At 40.1% G+C, this 25,938-nt stretch overlaps 1 protein-coding gene across 12 annotated transcripts in view; it reads left to right on the plus strand.

Annotated features, from left to right (window-relative positions):
• The window catches only part of DTNB (dystrobrevin beta), a 134,892-nt gene that overhangs the window by 87,229 nt on the left and 21,725 nt on the right, over nt 1-25,938 (plus strand). For 4 of the 12 annotated variants that reach the window (XM_087888781.1, XM_087888788.1, XM_087888784.1 and 1 more), the window contains 5 exons: nt 1,651-1,738; nt 7,233-7,318; nt 9,222-9,335; nt 9,433-9,529; nt 11,305-11,325. In XM_087888781.1, the coding sequence (XP_087744907.1) occupies nt 1,651-1,738; nt 7,233-7,318; nt 9,222-9,335; nt 9,433-9,529; nt 11,305-11,325 (406 nt within the window). Of the gene's footprint in view, nt 1-1,647; nt 1,739-7,232; nt 7,319-9,221; nt 9,336-9,432; nt 9,530-11,304; nt 11,326-25,938 lie in introns of all 12 variants that reach the window. The other 8 variants (XM_034421169.3, XM_087888786.1, XM_034421170.3 and 5 more) reach the window with 3 other exon arrangements.

Below are 25,938 nucleotides of genomic sequence, written 5' to 3' on the forward strand. Positions count from 1 at the left end.
ACAGCCTGTTCATATTACAAGAACCAATTAGGTCTAGCGAATAAGGCACCAGGCTAGAAACCAGGAGACTGTGAACTCTATCCCACGTTAGGCAAGAAAGCCACCTGGGTGACTTTGGGTAGTCAGTTTCTCTCAACCCACAATGTTAGGCTAGTCCAGTGATGGTTAACCTTTTTGGCACTGAGTGCCGAAACTGGAACGCATGCGCCGGAACCCGGAAGACAGCAGCTGGCCGGTGCGCACATGTGCCAGATCAGCTGGCCGGCACACACGCATCCACGTGACGGAATCCGGAAGAGCAGCTGGCGATGGCACGTGTGCCCACAGAGAGGGCTCTGTGTGCCACCTCTGGCATGCGTGTCATAAGTTTGCCCTCATGGGGCTAGTCCAACCAAGCTGATTAGTCAATTCCTGTCACAACCAATGGATCAATATTTGGTTTATTCCCCTCCCCCACCCGCCCGCCCAAAAAAACCCCCCAGATTCTGCACTTGGGGGAAAATGCTAGGAAGGGGGGAACAAGCCTGTTCATATTGCAGCTTTTAATCAGATTTCTGATTTAATTCCTCTTAAAAGTTAGTGTTTTCTCAGCAGTCCTAGCAATCATTAGCAAACCTTCAATAGAGAAAACAATTATCTTGTTTTGGGACCCATCTGAGGAAGAATATTGCTGGAATTTTTTTGCTTTGGCACCTGATGTGATAAATAGTTGCCCTCTTGCTACCAATCCAGTGGCAACCTGCAGTTATTCTGTCTTTCTTGTCTTAATGGCTTGAAGGATGCAATGAAGAATTGCACAATGAAAACTTTAACTGGAAGCCCTAGTTGTTTTTAATGTTCTTCAGCCTTAAAAATCCCATTCACATTGACTGGATTTTAGGATACCAAAGTATTTGACACTGTTTACTGCATTTGTCCTTGAAAAGCGAAGTACAAAATGCTTCTGCCTATTAAAATACAAGTGTTTCACTTTGGATGTTATGTTTTTTTCTTACTTTGTTTTTGCAAGCCATTCATATGACTTTGTCATCATATATTATTCTTTTATTTCCCCTCCTCCCTATTTCCTTTTTAGGGGACATAATGGGTTCACAGCAGAAATTCTACTCATGAAATTTATGCTAATGTTATTCTACTACCTTTTTGAAGAAATATGGTTTTGATATGTGCATTCACGTTTTGAGCATATGAGCCAATCGCCCAGTCTTTATGCTGTGACACAAAGTCAGTGCAATGTTATTTTTTGTACTATTATCAACTAAAACATCTTTTACCCATTTTTTTTAAAATCACACTTAAATTTCAAAAATTTATATTGAAAATAGTGATGCTGGTAAATGTCAAGTGTTGTGAGCTTGCCTATATAAATGCAGTACTCCCCAGAAATACTATATGTAAAATATGTTGCAGTTCTACATACACTTTTCAACAAAATGCAGTTAGAAGCCATAATTCTAGAATTATTACTTTTTTATGCAGAAATGAAATTGGGCATGATTGGTTCATGAGTGAAGCTTGAGAATGCATTCCCAAGATACACCGCTTATATTCTGTGTCATGTTGGACAATCACTTATCTTCCTAGTGTGAATTTGATATTCTGGAGTTGCAAATACCAATTGGTAAATGTGAGATCTCTTTCCTTTAGCAGTGTCCTGGACAGTCCTAGCAGACTGGATGAAGAACATCGGTTAATTGCTCGGTATGCTGCCAGGTTAGCTGCTGAAGCTGGAAATGTGGTGAGCAATTGAATTTGTTTCTTGGCATCTGAGCTTTTATCTTCTTTTCTTTGATAATCAAGATACAAATGTGAAATGACTACCTAAGTTCCCAAATCCTTAGAAAACTAAATTAGCAGAAGGACACTAAACTAGGGCATCCTGAAATCACCTGTCTTGTGTAGGGTTCTATTAGCACAGCAGTGGCTCATGCTAATATTGTACAGTGTTTGTTAAAATGAATTGATATATCTATATCTATATCTATATCTATATCTATATCTATATCTATATATCTATCTATATCTATATATCTATCTCTATCTCTATCTCTATCTATCTATCTATCTATCTATCTGTATCTATCTATCTATCTCTCTCTATATATATATGTAGCATTCATGCAGTAGGATCCTTGCAGTCTGTTTGTGATAATGTACCACAGAGCAAATGCATAGGATAGATCCCAAAGAAGAACTTGTGGATCACTACTTAAGTTAGTAGTGTGCTGCAGCTGCCAAAAAAGCAAACGCAGTTCTAGGCTGCATCAACAGAGGGATAGCATCAAGATCACAAGAAGTAATAGTACCACTCTATACTACACTAGTGAGACCACATTTGGAATGCTGCATCCAGGTCTGGTCACTCCAATACAAAAAGATCTGAGGTCCTAGAAAGAGTGCAGAGAAGAGCAACAAGATGATAAGGGGTCTTCATCATACAAGCTGTGGTGGTGCAGTATTGCAGGCTAATTCTGCAGACTGCCAGCAGTTCGATTCTCATTGACCGACTCAGCCTTCCATCCTTCCTAGGTTGGTAAATGAGGACCCAGATTGTTGGGGGCAATATACTAATTGTAAACTGCTTAGAGAAGCTTGTGTAAAGCACTGTGAAGCAGTATATAAATCTAAATGCTATTGTTATTGCTATACAATGAACTACTAAGGGAACTAGGTATGTTTAAACTCAGGGGAGACATGATAGCAATCTTCCAGTACTTGAAGAGTTATCATAGGGAAGGGGTGGATTTATTCTCCATAGTATCTGAGAGCAGGACAGGAAGCAATGGTGGAAGCTTATCAGAAGGAAATTCAAGCTGGAAATAAGGATGAATTTCCTGATAGTGAGAATGATTCATCAGTAGAACAGCTTGCCTCTCAGGCTTGTGGGTGCTCCATTGTTGAAGGTTTTCAAGAACAAATTAGACAACCATTTTTCCGGGATGGTATAAGGACTCCTGCCTTGAGCAGGGAATTGAACTAAAAGACCTCCAAGATCCCTGCCAGCCCTATGATTCTATCAATTCCAATGAACAGTGCTGTGATATACTGTTAGTTGGGAGGAAACCAGATCAGGCAGAAATATCAGGCTGAGATATGTAGCATAGCTTTCTAGCATGGTGCTTCCATTGCTCTATCAGATCATGAAGACCATTTTTTCTGTCTCCTCATGACAACGCGAGGTATTGAGCATGCAGAATTCTCCATGGATAAAGTGCACAGACACGTGCACGCACACACAAGCATACACTTTCAAAAAGGGAAAAGTCCACGTAATTGAAAGAATGAAAAATAAACAAGAATGTTACTATTAAAAATCATAGTATTTCAGAGTCCTGATACAAAAAAGATGTTGAGATTCTAAGAAAGAGTGCAGAGAAGAGCAGTAAGATAATTAGGGGATTGAACGCTAAACCATATGAAGAATGGTTTCAGGAATTGGGTATGTCTACTGTGTTTTCCCGAAAATATGACCTACCTTGAAAGTAAGTCCTAGCTTTGTTTTTACATGTGCGTCCAATATAAGACCTACCCCCAACATAAGCCCTAATTAAGACCCCACCCACTCCAGGGTACACGGGTAAAAATTAAGCTGGAGGGGGATGGGGTGTGTGTGGAGCTGCCTTATTACTTACCTTCGGACAGTTGCAGCCAGGCCTCACACACCCTGACACCTGCCTTGCTGGCCCATTTCTTCTGCAGCCTGCAAGGCTTTCTTGAAGGCCTCTGCAGCCAATAACAGAGCTCTAGAGCTCTGTTACCAGCTCCAAAGGCCTTCAGGAAAGCCTTGCCGGCCACAGAAAAAGTTCCTTAAGGCCTCTGGACAGCGAAAAGGAGGCCGGGGGTGATGTGCGCAAGTGAGGTGAGTCAGTGGACAACATCCCCTCCCCCCACCAAAAAATAATGGTGCCTTTTTTGGGTGGCAAAAAAATATAAGACAGGGTCTTATTTTCGGGGAAACACAATAGTTTAATGAAAAGAAGGACTAAGGGTGACATAATAGCAGTGTTCCAATATCTAAGAGGCTGTCACAAAGAAGAGGGAGTCAAGCTATTCTCCAAAGCACCCGAAGGCAGGATAAGAAGCAATGGATGGAAACTAATCAAGGAGAGAACCAACCTAAAATTTCCAAAAAAATTTGTGACCATACAATTAACCAGTGGAATGATTTGCCTCCAGAAGTTGTGGGTGCTCAACACTGGAGGTTTTTAAGAAGAGATTGAACAATGATTTGTGTAAAAGTATAGGGTTTCCTGCTTGAGCAGGCGGTTGGACTAGAAGACCTCTAAGGTCACTTTCAACTCTGTTATTTTGTTATTAATTTTGTTACATTCTCTTGCTGGCAAGTTTAGAAATAGTACCATCCAAAGTCATTTTCCAACTGATTTATGTTTTTTGTTGCATTGAATGTCACTGAGCAATGTGTGTCCTGTGAGATGGGAGGTGTTTACATGTGACTCTGTATGCTCTTGAATATGAGTGTCACTTCTCACCTCTTGAGGATCGGTGTCCTTCAGTGGGTCAGCAAGATGGATGCTTTCTATTTTTATCAGCTCCTCAAGTCTTCCTGAGCAATCTGCTCAGGAAGACTTGAGGAGCTGATAAAAATAGAAAGCATTATACCTCTAGTTTACACAAACTAGAGGTATAAATGAAATGTGCCATGTCCCATATCTCTAAATTAAGATTTAAGGGAAGGACAGGTGTTTCCACTAAATCACATTTTAATTGATTATTAGTAAATTTTTAATTGCTAACAATGCACAACATTTATTTCCAAAAGTTTTGTTTCCTGAAAAACCTTTGGCGATTAGGATAGACCACTTTAAACTGAACACAAATATAATTTCAGAATGACTGTATCACATAGGAATCTTGAGAAATATGACATTACCTTTTAATGACTGTAATGTATTTAATCCCATGTTTCTAACACATTGCATGAGTTCAACAGGGCTAAAAGTGTTTTGCTGCTGATTTTTTATTGTATTCAATGTCTGGTGCATCTTACTACATTGTCCAACAATAGTCAGCCAGCATTGATGGATTCCAGTTGTCCTCATACTATTTTTCTATTGTGACAATGTTTTGGTGAAACCTTTCACCATGTTTGTTACTGACTGCATGTAGATCTTTGGGAAAGAAGTCCAAGTGTGAATGCAGAAAATAAATCTTCGGTGATACGTTGCACTTCATGGTCTTGTATGCTGTAAGAAATTTGTCAACCAGCTGAATGTAATTTAATGCTCTGTAGTTGCCAAGAAAATTCTCAACAACATCCTTGAATGCTTTCCAACCAATTTTCCCTGACCCTATTAACAGATCTTTGAATTGTTTGTCATTGATGATGTATCTGATCTATGGACCAACAAAAATGCCTTTCTTAATCTTGACATCCATTATTCTTAGAAACACCTGTCTCATATAACAAAAACCTTCACCTTCCTTGTTCATTGCTTTCACAAAATTTTTCATCAGTACAAGTTTTTATGTGAGGTGGAGGCACAGATATCTTTGTTGGGTCAATAAATAGTTGACGTGCCACGTTTTTCTGTCCTATCTTTTGGAGTGGCCATTTCTTTTTAATGTAATGTGACTCTCTTGCATGGCTGTTCCATTCCCATACATATTAATAACAGTACTTTGTATATCCTAATTGCATTTCAAGGAGCAGAACCACTACTTTTAGATTGCCACAGATTTCCACAGGTGCATGTGGTGTACTGTATGTGCTTCAACAACAGTTCCATGTTTTCATATGTTTCTTTCATATGTGCAGCATAGGCAACAGGTATTGAAAGGTGTATATTGCTATTGTGTAACAAAACAAGCTTGAGAATTAATACTTATGGATCAATAGAGATGCCATTAAGGAAGATGATAGTTATTGCCAGGGGTAGACTTCAAAAAGTTTAGCAAAGGGTTCTCTGCCTGGTTACTGGGTGGGCGTGGCCATGGTGGCCATGGCCTAGTCAACCTCCTGCACCATGGCGGGCGGGGGGGGGCGTTTTTGCCCTCCTCGAGCTCCAGAGGCTTTCCTCGAGTCTCTGGAAGGGCAAAAACAGCCTCCTCAGGCTCTGGAGGCCCTTCCTGAACTTCCGGCAGGCCCATTTTTTGCCCTCCCTGAGCCTCCACATGCGCCCTGCACATACCTGCATCCAAAACGGGCCGTGTGGGGACTCCTGGGAGGGGAGGGGCAGGGTGGACAGGGCCAGCCAGGAGTGGGATCTGGGGGTTCTCTGAACTGCACAGAATCTTAACTAGAGGTTCTCCCGAACCCCTGCGAACCCCCAGCAGCCCACCCCTGGTTATTGCTTGAGGTGATCTGGAGGAGAATGCTGTAAAAATGTTTTGTTACATGAGGAAGAGCAACAATAATCTTGTTTAATACTTGGCTATAGTTAGCTGGCTAAATGTTGAGACTTAGAATATGGCTGGGCAGATGTGATAACACTTCACTGTTTTGAGGTTTTTACAGTGTATCAGGTAGAATATTTAATGCTGGGAGTGCCTCTGGTTAAAATCATCAGATTGCATCAGATATAGCCCTGTTCACCTTTTATGGAACTGATACTCTAATCACAGCCAAAAAAAAGAACCTTTTCGAAAGAAGGTAAAATATTTTATGGATTGAAAGAATCTTTAATTTTTGGTTCTTTTTTAACCTGTATGGAGCACAATTTGTCCTCCCTTCTTTTGCTATATAGACTTTGAGGGGTAATACAGTTAGTGACCGTTCTTCAAACATGACTGTAATAAACATTTTAATTTTAAAAAATCCATTCCTACTAATGCTCACATTTATGACTGATTTAATTGGGACTGATGTTGCCTTAGATCCTGTAGGAAAAAGCTTCATCCCAATTCAGAATAGTAAAAACAAAACAATTGAAGAGTGCATTGAAGATTTATTGAATCAGGGATCATGGGGTGTTCTCAATAGGAGAAGATTTTAGGATCCAGAAGGCCAACTATCCCATGTTCTCTAATCATGTCAATTTCTTCTAACCAAGTTCTTCATTAAGTTTCTCTCTCTGTACATTTTTTCTTGCCATTCTTGCCAGATGTTGAGAAACTGCTCACCAAAACAATGTGAACATGGAACCAAGCAACTTTTTCTGAATTCTTTTATTAGCTTTTTCATGAGTTTTCCATGGAAGCATAAATCTGTGTGTCTCCATATACTCTAGGCAGAGTTGAGTCAGCATATTTAAATGTTGCCTGTTTTTCACCAGACACGGCCACCAATAGATCTGGGGTTCAATTTTGATGCCAACAAACAGCAAAGGCAACTGATAGCAGAACTGGAAAACAAGAACAGGTAAGATATTGGGAGGGAAGGGGAGAGAATGACAGCTTTTATGGGTTCTTAAGAAAGCAAACTTTCTTCATCCCTACCTAATTGGCTGAGCTGCCATAGTCCTGATTTTCCTCTCTCCATAAATCTTTCTTTCCTTCCTTCCTTCCTTCCTTCCTTCCTTCCTTCCTTCCTTCCTTCCCTGCTCATCTTAGATTCAAGGTGACTATATTTTAGGGAGATAGAGCTGGTTTGGTGGTTTTTTATGAGGTCCAAGCCACAAACTGAGTTTGCTGGATACTGATACTGATTGTAATCAGTGAGGCAAGTTTCTCATGTTTCTCTTAAGCCATATGCAAAATCCATCACTTTGATGATACGATTTCAGCCATTTATATTTATTTCTTTAAAAGTTTTGTATGGCCACCCATCTTAGAACACAACTCTAGGCAGCACCAAAATGTAAAACAAATACGTTTTATATTTTAAATATGCCTTATAATATACTAAGTGTATTAAAACAGTAGGATAACTATGCCTCCAAAGCTGGAGGGGGAGGGGAGGGAAAACCTAGGTCATCCCATTTGCATGATAGCATGACTGCCTCACCTAGTATTTTCATCTCCTTTCTCACTGTGCCTTTTCCTCCCTAAAACATTAACTGCAACTTCCAGCATCAATTTATCATTTTCAATGCAACTTTGGGACCATAAATAGTTTTACAAAGCAGCAAATATTTAGAGAACAAACCCCCCGAAGCTTGTAATGCTTATATATCTGATTTTCCTTCTCTTTTTCTTGTATTAAGAAATAATTTTCCTATAGCATTAGAGAATCTTATGCTTAATAGGGTGTCTATGCTGTAAAAAGTGATCATTTTCCTTTAACCTTTCTTAGATAAATGTGACGTTGCTTGGGATGTTTGAGTTCCTATAGTAATAAGGGAGATACATATAGCATAAAAAGAGTCCTGCCGGATTAGACTATCAGCCCATCTAATCCAACATTCTGTGTCACACAAAGGTCTACTAGTTGTATTTGGGAAGCTCACAAGTCTGGAATAAATCAAAAGACCTCTTATATTGGTTGTTTGAGAACAACCAGTATATAATGGCACTTTATATGGGAGAGATGGGCAGCATAAAAAAATAATAAAATAATAAAATATAATAATTTCTGCCGCCTCTTTAGGCAGCAGGAAACAGTGGTCAATATTAATGGTTTTTGATAAACTGATATTCAGTTCCCTTTTAAAAGTTATTCAGTTTGGGGTTGTTACTACCTCCAACGGCTGCCCTTGGTTTTTGCAATTTAATTGTATGCTATGTGAGAAAATATTACTTTCTTTTTGTCTTGCAGTTAGTTTCAATACATGACCTTGAGTTTTAACACTGTAACAAAAGAAAATCTCTTCCATGTTATCTAAACCATGCAAGATTATATGTATCTGTAGTATACCTCCCTTTATTCTCTTTTCCAATCTAAAGAGCCCCAGGTGTTGTAATCTCCCTCTGTAGGGAGCCATTCCCCTAATCATTACTTGCCCCTTTTTGCACATTTTATAACACTATAATACTCTTTGTAAGGTGCAGTGAACAGAACTGAGCACAATACAGCAAATGTGATCTCAGCCCATAGATTTCTATAATAACATTATTATATAGACATTTCTGTTTCCAGTTCCCTTCCTAATGGTTTCAACCATGGGATTTGTCTTTTTTTTTATAGCAGCTGCACATAAGAGTGACTTTTTCATTAAGCTGTCAATCATGATTCCAACACCCTTTTCCTTGTCAGCCTCTACCAGTTTAGACTCTATTAATGTATAGGAGGATATCTTCGGAGTATCAACTCCAAAAGGTACATCCAGAGTATTTGAGTAAAAAAGAAGACCTGTGTTTAACTAATTTCACATTTATTTTTCTAGAGAAATACTGCAAGAAATTCAACGCCTCAGACTGGAACATGAACAGGCTTCCCAGCCAACACCTGAAAAAGCCCAGCAGAATCCAACTTTACTGGCTGAATTAAGGCTATTGCGGTAATCAACCAACCTCTCCCAAATTAATTTAAGATAGTGATTACAGAAGGGCAAGATAACAAACGAATGAAATTATCCTTTTATTAATCTTGAACAGGCAAAGGAAAGATGAATTGGAACAACGAATGTCTGCTCTTCAGGAAAGCCGAAGGGAACTGATGGTACAACTGGAAGGACTCATGAAGCTGCTCAAGGTACATCATGTCTGCACTCATCCTTTGGCCAATGTCTCTGCTGTGCTAATTGGTCATTTGTGTTGGGAACTTCTATTTCAGTCCTTGGAGCGTGCTTTTTCAATTAATCTCTTCTTATCTGACATTTGAAGGGATTGAATTTGGGATTTGCTGCATACAAAACTTGTGCTCTTTCACCAGAGATGTTGGCCAGTATTCTAAGATGAACTAGTTCAGTTGCTGAAGCATATAGGAATAGCATAGATCTGAGATGGCTCTTTTGCTAGATTTTTGTCTTTGGTTAGTGGGAGTGAAGCTGCTTGTTCCAGCTTTTAGCACTTGCTGTGTTTTCCTCCCCGCCACCATTCTTAATTGTTTCTTTCTGACCAAAAAAAAAAAAAAGGTCCAGGTTTCTACTTGATGCAGGAACTCTAAAGCTAGATCATCTCAACAAAGGATTACCCAGCATCTGCTAAAAGGCTCTTATGGGGAAGAACTCGCCCTATATCTTTAACTTAGGGAAGATTTTTTTTGGTCTCCAAGGCTACAGTCTCTTGGTGTAATCTATTGAGGGCTACATGCTAGGAGTGGCTGGAATTAGGGCCAAAGGTGGGTGGGACAATCTTTTCTCTCCATGCCTCTTCCAGTGGGACTGCTTGGGGAGGGATAGATGGTTTCGCAAGAGACCTGAACTAATTGCTTGCAGAGGGCTTTTGAAATTAGGTCGAGAGCTGCATGCAACTTTAGGGACAGAGCTTTTCTACCCTACTCAGCATAATTGATTTCATCGATGGTTTGCTGTTATTGATAGAAAAACCCATTGAAATCTGAAATCTCCTCTTGTAATTGAAGTCCTTAAATACAACTATGCCCTCTGGGACAGCAGGCAGCAAGCCATTTTCTTTTTCTACCAAATCTTTGAAGATTCCTGTCCTGACCCTACTCAATCTTTTTTTCATGTTCTGTCAGCATTTCCTCACAGATTTTGTCTTCCATACTCCTGAACATTTTAGTTCCTAACATCTGAATCTGATCCACAGCACCTATAAAAATACTTATTTAATTTAGTACTTAAAGTATAGTCCTCAGATGGGTTGGAATATGGATTCTTTTCTGTGAGGGTCTTGAAGCATTACAATGCACTTCTTTTTATGCTTCTTTTCACCATATGAAGATAGACCAAGAGTGTTTAATTATTTGAGTGGTTTGCATTTGTCCAATGAATTAATAACATGTTTTCACAGAATTTGGGGATGTTCTACTGAACCAACAAGATTTTCTCTTATCATTCGTTCAGATCAAAGTTTAGGGCCATTAGGAATTTTAAAACGGATTGCTTCATAAGATTAATAAATTTTCAGGTATAAGTGATCAATGTCAACTTGTTATATATTATACTATACATTAACTCTGATATCACACCAAGTTGCTTTGAATAACAATTGCTAGGGAGAAGATATAAAACAAACTAATTGTCTTTGTGATTTGTTTTGTGGACTTCCCTTATAAACTTCTTTGATCATTGGGGGAACAAAATGTTTGATTCAAATGAACTTATGTCTTATCTGGCAAATTCTTGTGTTTTCATGTGACCATAAATCCTCTAGGTGTGAGACACTGACAAGAAAAAACCCAGGGCCCGGCAGTGTTTTATATGATCCCTATTCCTTGTGTCTTTGTGTGTTTTGTCACATTGGTGTTCCCTCTAATACTCAACTATGTTTGCATTTTCAAGATAACAATTGTCCCTTTTTTTTTTTCTTTTTCTCTCATGTTCCAATTACAATTCTCTATAGGAAGAAGAACAAAAACAGGCAGTAAGTTAACAGCCTTGACACTCGTTTTTCTTTGATTCTGCATGAAACGTTTGGGTGTTGTGTTGGTCATGATGGGGTTGGATGCAAATAAATTGAGCAGCATAGAGTCGCATTTTGCTATCATCTTTATTCCTGAGCAACCTTTTCTGTTCTCTATGAAGCATGAGCTTATTAACTCTTGACACAACTACTTCCCATCTCAAATGAAATTTGTTGCCTGACAGTATAACTAACCTTCTTCCAGGTTTTTAAATGTATATAACTGACGAGAATTAGAGGTTCAGTCCTTGTTGTATATTCTGGTGGCTTTCTTTGGCCTGAGGTCTCTGATAGCAACTTTTTCCCTTTATGAATCTTGCATTTGCCTGATGGTCATGAATACATGCATAAAAATGATTGTTCTGGGCTTCGGAGGCCCTGAACCTTGCAAGCTTGAGAAGAGCTCAGCAAAGCTCCAACTTTCAATGGCTCAGAAGGAGGAGCAAGTGCCTTCTTTCCTCAAGATGTCCTTCATCCCAGCTCAGTATTAACTCTGAATACACTCCAGAGGGAGCCCTTTTTCTTTCCTAAGCAAGCAGCCATTACTGCAGCAGCTCTGTTTATGGCAGAATTGATTTAAACTTCAGGAAATACAAGACACTAAAAACTGATTTTGGGAAAATTAGACATATTTGCTATATCTGGAAATAAATCTTATGATAGATCCATCACTGAAGCAAATGTACTTCCAGAAACCCTAAATTAAAAGTTTACTCTGCTGACTTTAAGAATAGAATAGAGTAGAGTAGAGTAGAGTAGAGTAGAGTAGAGTAGAGTAGAATAGAATAGAATAGAATAGAATAGAATAGAATAGAATAGAATAGAATAGAATAGAATAGAATAGAATAGAATAGAATCTTTATTGGCCAAGTGTGATTGGACACACAACGAATTTGTCTTGGTACATACGCTCTCAGTGTACATAAAAGAAAAGATACATTCGTCAAGAATCATAAGGTACAACACTTATTGATAGTCATAGGGAAACAGTCAATATAAATAATAAGGATACCAGCAACAAGGTTACAGTCATACAGTCATAAGTGAGAAGAGATGGGTGATAGGAACAATGGGAAGATTAATAGTAGTGCAAATTTAGTAACTTTAAGCTAAGATAACTTCCATCTGTACTATTGGTGCAAATCTAGTGCATTCTAATGCCTGATAGTTTCTCATTCTGCCCATTTGTTCTTATGATCTGTCAACATAGAGCCAAATGGAAGGTGGTACTTTTAGTCTGTCAAATTTATTTGAAGGTAAAGATCAAAGAGACTTGTTTGCTACAATTGTCTTCTTAATTTCCTCTGCCCCCACAATACCATTAGCTCATTTGCTCTTGTCTGCTCTTTGGCTAGGGTAAATACCTATCAAGCAAGAAAAGAAAATAAATGTTTATTTTAATTAATTTAAAATACTTATATGGCCACCCATGTTACATATGACTTCAAGTGGCTAACAACAATTAACATATTAACCATAAAACAAAGAAAAAATGATAACAATCAACACCATTACGATGATATCAAAGTCTCAGTAAAATAAAAGCAAAAACATGCAAATCATATAAACTAGGTTCATTTAACATCCTGGCTCAAAGCTTGGTAGAAATGTCAGATCTTTAAAGTTTATGGAAGTCCAGACTATCTGTATTCTGTGTGGAATGGTGTTCCATAAGTCAGTCAAAGAGAAGGCATATATCCTGGATTTCATCATTTATCATTTTTTTCCTGACCAGAAGCTTCCAAATATTCTTCAAGGGCAGCCCATGTGATGTATATTATAGTAGTCCAGACAGGAGGTGACTAAAGAATGAGTAACCGTAAGTCGATTTCCCAGCAGGAGCCTACATGGCCACCGGCCCACTTCTTCTGCTTGCTCACAACTGCAACAGAGCAGGAGGTTGTGGTGTGATGGTGCTGCGGCCGCAAGGTGAGGCAGGTGCCGGGACATGGATGGCCTGGCTGCAGGGGCCCTGAGGTAAACTGGTGTGGGGCAACTCCATCACCCCCACGTTGTGTCAGTGGCAATAACTGCTACATATCCTGCCCCACCACAAGCAAGCAGAAGAATTGGGCCTCCTGTACATGGAAAAAAATAAGGCATGCCCTGAAAAGCAGCCCTAGTTTTGGGGTCCAAAAGAAAATAAGACCTGTTCTTATTTTTGGGGAAACATGGGTAGATTTGTACAAAGGCCCTCTTGGCTACAGTTACCACCTCCTCTTTGAATAGGAGCTACAAGTCCAGGAGGACCCCCCACTCCCAAGATGCATACCAATTCTGATTGGGAGAATGCATCCTCATTCAGAGTTGAAAGGGAACAGATGAAAATACTCCAGCTGCAGAAGGCCTCAAGAGCTATAGCCAGAGGAACCCCTCTCTCCTTCCTTCAGAGAAGCATTCACCATTACACAGGCCCAACCATATATCACCTCCCTGGTGGTGGTAACCAACCAGAGAAGGGACATTGATTTAAAGCAAATGTGACTGAATAAATGTGACCTTGATGACCTTGTTCATTTCACAGGACAAATCGGCTAAAACCTTTCTGAAATAATGAGGCAAGACTACCTCTTACACAACTACATAAATTAATCCAAGCAACTACAGATGTTGAATATAGACCTTGCAATGGCTTTGCAGAGGTTCCTTTGGGCCCTCCTTAACTAGAACATACCAAGTCATCCTAATCAGGACTGCTGTTTGCCTGTCCTCTTCACTGAATCACTGAAGATTATACTATGTATCTCCTATGCTATGGGAGAGAAAATATGCATAAAAATTGAAGATTTGCTGTTCAGGCAATCACATGTGGATTGGCTGTTCCATATGTGATGTTAACAAATCCAGAGATGAATTAATTTGGTTCCAGTGTTACCAATGCTCGTTCAAACTTATGAAAAGATCCATCTTTTAGAGCACATCTGAAGAGGTTTTGACATAATTTCTTTCCAGAACATGAAAGATAGGACTGTTGTTCTGAATTGCTACCCCAGCTTGCCTTTTTTCCCCTTGATTCCCAACTCATCCATTCACTAAGCAGTCTTTTAAGTCTCGAATTCTATACCCCATGAAATATGAGACATCTTGGCTACACCTCCTAAAATAGAAGTCCCAATAACAAAAGGGCAGGGATACTTGATTTGATTATGAGAGAGATTTATGGAACATAGAATGTCATATATTTCCAAACAGGATTAGAAAAAAGGGCTCACCCAGTTGGGGTTGGAAGGGGAGGGTTTTCAAGACTTCACTATTTTAATTCTTATATCTGCTAGTATATCTTATGTAGATTACTATTTGTCATGTCTTTAAAACCTGAAAGTATGCTTTGAACCAAATACTAAATGGTGAATCACAATGAAGGCTGATTCATCACACTACAGTCTGCAGAAAGGTTACCTTCCAGGTTAACTTGGCTGCAAAGAATTGGTCCTGGGAATTGGCTAATCATATCAGGCATTGGCCACTTCAACTGAGGATTATGGTCCACTTGCAATAGCAGGGAAAGGATAACTGTCTCTACTTTTACTTAGACAATTAAATTAAGCTGCAATGATATTACTAAAAAACATCATGATAAAACATTAATTGACATCTTTAAAAGGTGGTTTTAGACGGCAGCAATCAAATTCTGTGGAGGTTTCATCTAGAACTGAACCTTCATGAGATCTAGAGAGTCCTTTTTGATTCCTGGAAAGTACAGTCTTGCAGTTTTAAACCCTTCAAAGATACTCCACAGAAGCTTTTAATAAATGTGCTAGTCTGTAAGATGCTAGAAGAATACTGTTTTTGCCCTATGTTTTTTTTCTCCTGAGTTTGTGCTAGTTCTGCAGCGCAAACTTAAAGTCACATAATAGGAATTATTTTATTATTCTTTTAAGTGGAGATTGGACATCCATTTGTTCAGAATGGTGTAAGATCTCCTGCTTGAACAGAAGGGTTGGAATAGAAGACCTCTAAAATCCCTTCCAACTCTGTTATTCTGTAATTCTGTAAAACTCCTGGGATGCTTGCTTTTGGTTGCTAGTTCTTTTCTCTGAGTATGGTGCTATCCTTGGGGGTGGGGAGCTACGTTTAAGCTTTTTTTTTTTAACTGCTTTGCACATTCTCATGGAATATTGCACTATCAATCAGACAAGGATGCTGGATCCCCCCCCCAATGTGAGAGATGTCTATGCCTGGAATCATTTGATTTTCCAGGTGTTAAATGTGTCATGGAGGCAGGTTAGGAGCTGCCTCAGTGAGGTACCTGGTTGCTGGAGGCTGTAGTTGGTTCTGCATCCTGCCCCACATACATACAAGCCACTCATTTGCATTTTGGGGGGAAATACCTTTGCTATTTTTTCCAAAGGCAGTATAGATGGCTATATCCAGATCCTGGATCCAAAGATCTCACTTCCTTTGAAAAAGATGACCATCATTTCTTCTTGAACTGACATCCATATTTTTTATTCAGGAAGATGACTTTTTAAATTTGTTTTCTTTAGCATTTGAAGTGAATTACTAGTAAGTAGATGCAGGCAGAGTGTTGCCTTCCCTGTTAGATAAAAGTAGAACTATTGGCTTGAACAGGTGTCTTCTTTCTGTTCGCCTGAAAGGGTGCTACCTTATTTACCAGGAAAGGGATGCAGCCTGGCTCTGGATAATTCTGGATAGCACTGATGAACAAGGACTAGGCTTGTATAGCTTTGTGGTTCTTCCCAGGCTGGTTGACATTACTCTTTTGGCTCTTCAGGTTGAAGAGTTATGCCCTCCATACTGTTGCAAAATGAGCTCTGTGGAAAGGGGGATGCTGGTTGCTTTTTCTCTGAGGATCCCCCCCCCCCTCTTCTGTTCCTAGCCAGTCAGCAGTTTCCCCCTTCACAGAAGTTAATCATTATGGTAGAGTTTGTGTTAGCTTTGCCGCAGAGTCCCACTCCCTCTCTACAAGGGAGGAGTTGTGCTAGAGGAACGCTGCCTCAGTCATTTATTCTGGCCTGGAAGTTAGCGTGCAGCCTCAAGTGGGGGGGGGAGCAAGGCTGAGGAGGGGTCTGGAGGCACTTTTTTTTTTTTTTTTGCTTTTAAACAGCCCAAATAGCTGCTTTGAATTAATGCTGGGACTGTGTCAGGCATGTGCGTGCAAGCCCTTCTGCTGTGTCTTCGACACGCTCCGCCATCTTAGCTATTTCTGGCTCCCTCGTTCTGCATTCAGGGGAGGCTGCTGCATCAGCAGCCCCAACTCTAGGCTCCCCGACCACAGCTGCCACAAGGACCTGAATGTGTGTCGGTGCACTTAATTAAATTATGCAATTCTCAACAATTAAACCGAATCTTCTGCCTTGTAATCTTGTCGATCCTGCCTGCTCTTTTTCCTCCAGCCTTTGATTAGACAGCTGTGCTTTTGGGTGGGGGGAGAGAAGAAGCCGGTGCCAACAGAGGCCCAAAATAGAACATATGAAATGGACGCTGCACGTCTCTCTCTCCCTCTACTGTACATTGCTGTCAGAGTGCCAGGAGTGCATGCTGCGGCCCCCTCTCCTGGCTGCACACAAGCACCTTTGCCTGCTGTGTTTCTGTGCAGCTCTTCTGAAGCCAGTAACCAAGAGGAGGATGACGTTTGTTTTGTTTAAACATGCAGCAGCGGCGGTAGAAAGCAGGGAATAGTCCACACCAGCCATCTGCTACCTGGCTGCCTTCCATGCGCTCGGAAGACAGCAGTGCGCCGATGAAGTGCCTCTTTCATTCTGTTGCCATGATAACAGTCCTTCAGTTTTTAGCTGGGGAGGTGGGGGGGGTAAGGCGGGGAAGCTTTGAAAAGGTTATTAAGCTGCTAAAGTAACAAGCTTTTTGTGGGCCCCTTTATGGAGATCCTTCTTAGAAGTTTTTTGGGGGATGCACAAAGGGACAAGGAAGAGCAACATTTCAATAGAGGGACAGTGACCCGTTTCCACATGAGAGTAAAGATGGCCCAGCCAATTAAGACAGGTTTCAGGCTGATCTAATCCAGGTATGAAGTTTTACGTCCACACGTACATATTTACAGATCAAAGCCATGGCTGGTGAACAACATAAGAGCTCTCTGTGTGTTCAGAAAAGCTTTGCAGAATAGAACCAGGGAAAGAGTACAATTAGCTAGCATATGTGCCACCGGTCAGCAGCAAATTTGCAGTGAAGAATCTTCACTGCTCCTGTGAAACATTTTGCTGGTTAGGCTTAGCCCTTTGAAAAATGTGCTTGCGTGAAAAAAGATGATACCACCTCAGCTTAGAACCAATTGATGTTGCCCTAATGCAAGAAGTGGGCTGACTTTAAATTTTCTGGGGATGGGGGAATGCAGTGGGAAAGGGATCATAATTCAGTGATGTGATTTGCCTGGAAAATTTCATGTTGGGTCTCCATTACATTTTCAGGCATAACAACTGAGAGAACCTGGGCTCTTCCAGGTGAAATTTCAGCTATCGTTTTTCTAGCTGCTCAGCTGGAGAGAAATATGTATCTCTTAAGCTTATCCTAAGAAGCAATTTGGATTCTTGTGGGGATTTTTTTGAATCCATGATCACATCAGGGCTCTTTCATAGCACCTATTCATTTGAGTGGGCTTTGACATATTGTCAGGTTTTGTCAAATATTGTAGTTCAGGGGCATCACACTCGATTTCATTGAGGGCCGCGTCAGGGTTGTGTTTGACCTCGGAGGTCTGGGGTGGGTGTGGGCAGGGTGGGTGTGGGCAGCTCGACGTCACTCATGTCAGGGGCGCCTGTGGTGGTCCAAGTCCTCTGCCAGCAAAAACGGGCTTCCGAGCTCTGTTTCCAGCTTCAACAGCCCCCTGCAACCCTCTGCCAGCGAAAATGTAGCTTGGATCCTGAGCTCCATTTTCACTGGCAGAGGGACGGCAGGCTGGTCCTTCGTTGTCTCCAGGGCAGCCCCACAGGCCAGTTCTAAGCACTTGAATTTGACACCCCTGTTTGTAATAAATATATTCAATTTTTAGTTTCATGTCCAAATGTGGTTGTTTTGTTTGTTTGTTTTTGTTCATGAATGGCTTTGAATGTGATGAGCAAGAGCCAACCTATCCTCCAAACACATTTGAGTTCTTGATCATTCAGCCCCCTTGCCTGTCTATGAATAGAAGGATTTATTTGAACCTTACTGGGGGAAATGCCTGTAGAATTATAGTATCACCTGGTTTTATTTCTTCAGCCAGTTCTCTGCTGCAGCTGTGTCAGAATCAACATCTATCCATCAGTGACTATTAGCCTTGAAGATAGAGTGACCAAAAGCCATATGCTGAGAATCTACTAGGCTTTCTTGTGCAGTTGATTAGCCACTATGAGAACAGACTGCTGGACTAGATGGACAGGGGTCTGATCCAGCAGGGCACTGCCTAGGCCAGAGGTTTTCAAACTTGGCAGTTTTAAGACTTGTGGACTTCAACTCCCAGAATTCTCCAGCCAGCTATACTATGCTGGCTGGAGAATTCTGGGAGTTGAAGTCCACAAGTCTTAAAGGTGCCAAGTTTGAAGACTTCTGGCCTAGGTCAATGTTTCTCAACCTCAGCAACTTTAAGATGAGCGGTCTTCAGATTCTGGGAGTTGGCCTTCGCTCATCTTAAAGCTGCTGAGGTTGAGAAACACTGGCTTGGATTCTTAGTGTCTTCCTTTCACAACTGATTCTGAGTAACTACAATTCTTGCAGTGTTTGTATATGTTAAGTACTCTTCACTTGCCTTGCTGGGGCCCTACAGAAGTGGTGATGGTTTCAGAGCCAGTATATTTTCTATATTCTTGAATGTGTTTTGACATAGTTTTTATTTCTTGCTTAGCTCCTTTGAATATAGAAACAGATAGGATATAAATTGACTTTTTTTTTTAAAGGAGTAAATTTGTTCTTGGGTCTACAAAGAGAGGCTTCCCCTGTTTTAGTTTGAGAAATAAGAAGTCAGTATTGAGATGTCCTAGTTGTAAAACCAGTCACTACTCAAATGGCAGGCAATTGTAGCATAGCTAATTCTGGAATGAAAACATGGTTCTATTCTTCTCTCATGAATGTGCATGCCAGGAGTTTTAGCCATTGTTTATAATTCTGAGGAAACATCACAATCCAGGTGTAGAAAAACATGTAAAGGTTTATGAAAGTCATAAAACCAAATATAAAACAAGAGCATGCCTATATTACATAAAAACATTGTTTTGATTCTTGCAAAGCAGCATAAAAACCCAGGATCCCAGGGGAATCCTACCTGTTGTAATCTGCAATGTAATGGTAATAAATCCTTGAGCAGTTTTATAGAGTTTTATAATCATTCTTTGTGATTATTTGTCTGCCCCTCCCTCTGCAAACAAAAATGGATTTAACATTGATACCCATTGCAGTATTTATTTTTCAGAATGGAAAACGAATTAGGATCTTGCATTTTCTCAATTATACTTGCAAGGCAGGGACAAGGTGCCATTGAGTGAGACCCTGACAGACAAAGTCCCTGGAGTTTTCTTGGCAAAATACTTCAGAAGTGGTTTGCCATTGTCTGCTTCCTAGGGCTGAGATAAAGTGATTGGCCCAAAATTACACAACTGGCTTTGTGCAGAACTAGGCAGAACTAGGCCTCCTGATTTCTAGCCTGATTCCTTAACCATTACATAAAACATCCTTTAACCACTGATACCTTAACCACTTACACTAAGCCTGCATCTAACCATTGTACAATAATGCCCTGGCAATACAGTACTGATTTTCCTTCTTGTCCCTGTGACACTAGTTTTATCTCATTCCCAGCCTATGACTGAGAACTTAGTTTTCCTTACTTACTGTATATTGGTGTTAAAAGTGTTTTTCTCCTTGTTTGAAGCCTATCCAAAGTCAATCTTAAAGATTTTGTTACTTCTAGAGACAAGTCAGTGGCCAGCAGTGAGTTGGAATAGTAGTATAGAATGGGCAATGGAGAAAGCTCATTTCATGCCAAAATACTTTTCTGCCATCTCAACGATGATTGGAAAGAGTTCCAGCTATGGGAATTCAGTGTGCCCTAAAATTATGATCTCTTCTTTCTTAAGGAGAAATCCCAAATGAACTTATTGCAGGTGTTAGTGGAGAAGGAGTTTGAAGTACCTTCAGAGAGAAAGAGACAGAGAGAAAAAATGTTTAGCCTTAGGCTCTTTCTGATTCACTGTTCATTGTTCACTTTTTCCTAACATTTGAAATAAAGATGGTTGCTCTTTATGATCTCTATTAAATTCTAATTCAGACTTGATGAGACATTGTTCCTCAGAAGGTCATCCTACTTAAAGTCAAAATAAACAGTAGAAACAAAGGTGGCAGAGTGTTAGACAGGTAGATTAACCTGGTGTTCATCTGCTTGGAAGTAAGTCTCTTAAAATGTACAAGACAACTGCTGCATTGTATTTTGCGTGTATGAATATAAGAAGTCTTTCTTTGCTTTTGTATTGTGATCACTTGGCCTCTTTTTAAAACCAAGAACAGTCCCAGCATTCAAAGTCATGAATAGCTTGCTATGCCTTAAAATTGCCTTTAAATTGCCTGATTGCTTTTTCCTATAGGGGGTTAAAAAATTTTGTGGCTGGAAAATAATTCTTTCTGACAAGGATCAAGAAAACTCCATTACTGATTTTCAATTTCTAACCATCGTGTTAACTCCATTTTGGAAAAAAGCTCCAAACATTTCCTTCTTAATTTTTTCTCCAGATGGGGTTGGAACTTATAGAAATCTTTGGCAAAACAATTGCTGGTAGCATTTCATTTTCATATTTTCAATGCAAATCACATTCTTCTGAAAAGTGGACTTCCAGATAGCTTACTGCTCTCCCTAAAAATCAAACACAGCCATACTGTTTTACAATGAACAATAAAAAAAAAACATTAGGTAGTTCCAATTCAAGTGGCTCACCTACACATCAGGAAAACTCTGCATCTGCCTCCAAAGATATCCCTGTATTTTTATGGTGCCACCATCAATCCAGTGGTGGTTCATCAGAACTAAGCAAATCCAGCTGTTCAGCAAATATCACAAAAGAGATTTTTCTGCAACATGCTTCTGATTTATGAAGAATGCATACCAATATCCTACTCTTTGCCTTTTGATTTGAGAGGGTGACACTTCTGCCATGTCCTCTGCCTCCTAGCCTGCCAGGTACCTGTAGAAAATGCGATAGGCACAAAGGAAAACCAGCGTAGTTTCTTTTTGATTCAGAACATTCTTTAAATGGATGACTGTGATTAAACAGAGCTCAAAACTGTAGAAAAAAAGTAGGAATGCTTTTGCATTTTCCAGCATATGTCATTAGAATATTTGTAAAAAAAAAATAATAATCAGCCCAGAGATGACAGATATGAAGTCTAAAGTTTAAATCTGGTCTCAGTTTGGGGCTTGTAAATTGAGTGCATTTGTTGCTGGTAGATGTGGTATTTCACCTGGCATTTGAGGACAAAAATTTGATACTTTCCCTTAACTCAAAGCCACACAACACAAAGCCATAATTCTTGTTTGTTCCTATATATTTATTATCTAGCCTTACATATAATATAGCTTTATTTTTTTTCAAAACTAGGGGACCTACGTTTGAAATTTTGAGAGCAGATTATAGATACTTTGATAAATAGGCTGGTATTTATTTATTAAATTTATATGGTGCCTGTCCACCTAGAGTGACTCTAGGCAGCTTACAAACAGAGTAAAAACAAGGTAAAATTTTATGATCATAAATATTAACTTTAACAAATAGCAATAGCAGTAAGACTTATATACTGCTTCATAGTGCTTTACAGCCCTCTCTAAGCGATTTACAGAGTCAGCATATTGCCCCCAACAATCTAGGTCCTCGTTTTACTGATCTTGGAAGGATGGAAGGCTGAGTCAACCTTGAGCTGGTCAAGATCAAACTCCTGGCTGTGGGGAGAATTAGCCTGCAATACTACATTCTAACTGCTGTGTCACCCAGCTCACCACAAAGATGGCAAGGAAGAGAGCAAGTAGGGGTGGAGTAGAATTTTCCCTCAATCCATTAACTACTGGTACCTACCATTAGCAACATGCTCCCATCAAGAACTCAGGCCAATAGGCAGGGCCAGTTTTTAAGGCCCCTGTGGAAGGCCAAGAGGGTGGGTGTGCAGTGTGTAGTATGATACTTGTGGCCATTCATAAAACCCCTGAAGACAAAACAGATGTGAAGTTCCCCACATTCATTCTAGCATTCCTCATGTTTTCTGTCCCTGGAATTTTGTTTTTTTTCCATGCAAGTGGACCAATTTTATCCAATTTGCAGACTTTCTTGCATCTTAGAATACAGGATAAAGTTTTAATGCATATAATAAATTGATTTTCTTTGGTCAATAAATTTGGTTTTGCAATATATATTCAGTATATATAGGGGAAGCTATAGACCAGTGATAGTGAACCTTTTCAGCACCAAGTGCCAAAAAGGAAGCGTGTGTGTGCTTGCGCACTTCACACGCATGCTCAACTAGCCCTTAACCCGGAAGAGGAGCTGCCCAGGGCGCATGCACGCGCCCAAAAATGAAGTTCTGATTTCCAGCGTGCGCATGTGCGCCAGCCAGCTAGTCTTCAGGTTCCTGGCACGCATGCACGTGCAACGATCAGCTGGCCAGCGTGCATGCTCACGCAGGAAAACAGAAGAACAGCTCTTCCAGTTTCCGGCATTGCCGCATGCACGGCCAGCTGATCGCTGCGTGCTTATGTGCGCCAGAAACTCGGAAGAGGAACAGGCGACGCCACGCGTGCCAGACGATATGATGATAAGTTCGCCATCACAACTATAGACAATCCCTTAGTGGACCTGTTGTGGTCAGGTTGTATCCAAATCCATCTCGGAATTCATCAGATTCATCTATTCTGGCTTTCTCTAATGTGATTTCCATATGTACAGAAAACTGCTCCAATAATCCCGTTGGCTACAGAAACAATAATTTGTCTGGGATGAATCCTAAAACATTTAATTTTATCTATAGTTTTGCTTTTGCTTTTCTTTGGCTCCAAGACAGCACCACTAAAATATAGGAACAAAGCCCTTTGTCAAGCAGCTGAAGACTATGAGAAGTTACTGGAGGATTTGACTGGGGCTAAACTGTCCTTCTTTTGAAGGCGAGAACATGCAGTGACTTGACTCTTCCCATGTACACATCAATCTTCAGCAAGACAGCGGGTTCCCGTCTGTTGTAGTCATAGTTTGCACAGGAAAGAGCAGTAAAATGGAATAGAAATCTTTCCACCTGGTTTGAAACTTTTGACATTATTGGCCCAAGAACAAAAGCATGACCAATATAATATGAGTGGAGCAAGAGCAGAATAAAGAAAATTTCAAAGCCATTAAGATACAGTTGATATAGAAAATCTACGCACCCTTTTAAAAATATCATTTTTTTTTGAGATGTCAAAAAATCAGACCAAGATAAATCATTTCATTTTTTCCCACCTTTAATAAAACACATAAGCTGTACAATTCAATTAAAAACAAACTGAAATCTCTTAGGAGGAAAAAGAAGAATAAAAAACTTAGAATAAAGTGGTTGCATAAAGATGCACATCCTGAAATTAACACTGTGCTGAAAAGTCTTTTGATTTTATGACAGTGTTCAGTCTTTTGGGGTCGGGGCCTACCAGCATGGTACATCTTGCCTTGGAATCTTTGCCTACTCTTCCTTGCAAAAGTGTTCCAAATCTATCAGATTGTGAGAGCATGTCCTGTACACAACCCTCTTCAGCCCCCCCCCCCCCACAGATTTTCAATTGGATTCAGGTCCAAGCTCTAGCTGGGCCATTCCAAAACATTGATCATTTTCTGGTGAAAACATTCTTTTGCAGGTATGCTTTGGGTTGTTGTCATATTGAAAGGTGAAATTTCTCTTCATCTTCAATATTTTAGCAAAGGCCTGAAGCTTTTTTGTTTGTTTGTTTGTGTGTTTGCCAGAATTGACTGATATTTGGAATTGTTTATAATTCCCTCCACCATAATTAAAGGCCTAGTTCCAACTGAAGAAAAGCAGCCCCAAAGCAAAATGCTGCCAACCACCATGCTTCACTGTGGGTATGATATACTTTTGGTGATGTGCAGCATGGTTTTTGTGCCAAACATACTTTTTGGAATTATGGCCAAAAAGCTCAACCTTGGTCTCATCAGATCATAATGCATATTCCCACATGCTTTTGTCAGATTTGATGTGGGTTTCTGCAAAATGTGGGAGGCTCCAACTGGTGCAGAATGCGGCCGCGCGGGGGATTATGGGAGCGATGGGCCGCTCCCATGTGACACCCCTCCTGCTCGAGCTGCATTGGCTCCCGGTGGTCTTCCGGGTGCGCTTCAAGATGTTGGTTACCACCTTTAAAGCGCTCCATGGCACAGGGCCTGGGTACTTACGAGACCGCCTTCTGCCACCGATAGCCTCCCACCAGCCAGTACGCTCCCACAGAGAGGGACTCCTCAGGGTGCCATCAGCCAGGCAATGTCGGCTGGCGACCCCCAGGGGGAGGGCCTTCTCTGTGGCAGCACCTGCCCTCTGGAACGGCCTGCCCCCGGAGATATGTAGGATACCAGATCTCCGTGCTTTTCGCCGTGCCCTCAAAACTTTTCTATTTCACCAAGCTGGGCTGGCGTAACCCCACCCCCTTAGATATTTTAATTGTAACAGATTTTAGTTGGGATGTTTTTAAGTCTGGGTCAAAATTTGTTTAATAATTTTAATAATTATTTTATTAAATTAATAATTTTAATTCTGTTTTTTATTCTTGGCTGTTCACTGCCCTGAGTCCAGCAGAAGAAGGGTGGTATAAAAATTTAAATGAATGAATGAATGAATGAATGAATGAATGAATGAATGAATGAATGAATGAATAAATAAATAAATAAATAAATAAATAAATAAATAAATAAATAAATAAAATGGGACCAGACTTAGATGCTTTTCTTTGTAAGAAAAGTCTTGCCACCCTACCCCACAGTCCAGATATATGAAGAATACAGGAGATGGTTGGCACACGTAGTACACAATCAGCAGTTGTCAGAAATTCCTGTAGTTCCTTTAATGTTGCTGTAGACCTCTTGGCAGCCTCTCGAACCACTTTTCTTCTTGTTTTTTGATCAATTTTGGAGGGACATCCAGTTCTTGGCAATGTCGTCATTGTGCCGTGTTTTCTCTACTTGTTAACGACAGTCTTCACTGTGTTCCATGGTATATCCAATGCCTTGAAAAAATTTTTGTACACTTCTCCTGACTGATACGTTCCAACAAAGAGATCTCTTTGGTGCTTTTTAAGCTCTTTGCAGACCCTGGCTTTTGCTGTCCGAGACAACTTAATAAATGTCAGAAAAATCTTACTAGATCAGCTGAACTTTATCAGAGTCACTTTAGTTGATGGTGTGTACTGATCACTATGTACCTCAGTTTGAATGTGATTGATTAATTCTGAACACAGCCACATGCCTACTTATAAGAGGACGTGAACACTTATGCAGCCATATTATTCTAGGGTTTGTTTGGTTTTTTTGTATTTTTCCCTCCTAAAAGTTTCAGTTTGCTTTTCAATTGAATTGTATACCTTACATGTTATATTAAAGGTGGAAATTTTTT

Source organism: Pantherophis guttatus, chromosome 1 (genome assembly GCF_059756535.1).
Source record: "Pantherophis guttatus breed Tessera chromosome 1, ASM5975653v1, whole genome shotgun sequence".
NCBI lineage: Eukaryota > Metazoa > Chordata > Lepidosauria > Squamata > Colubridae > Pantherophis > Pantherophis guttatus.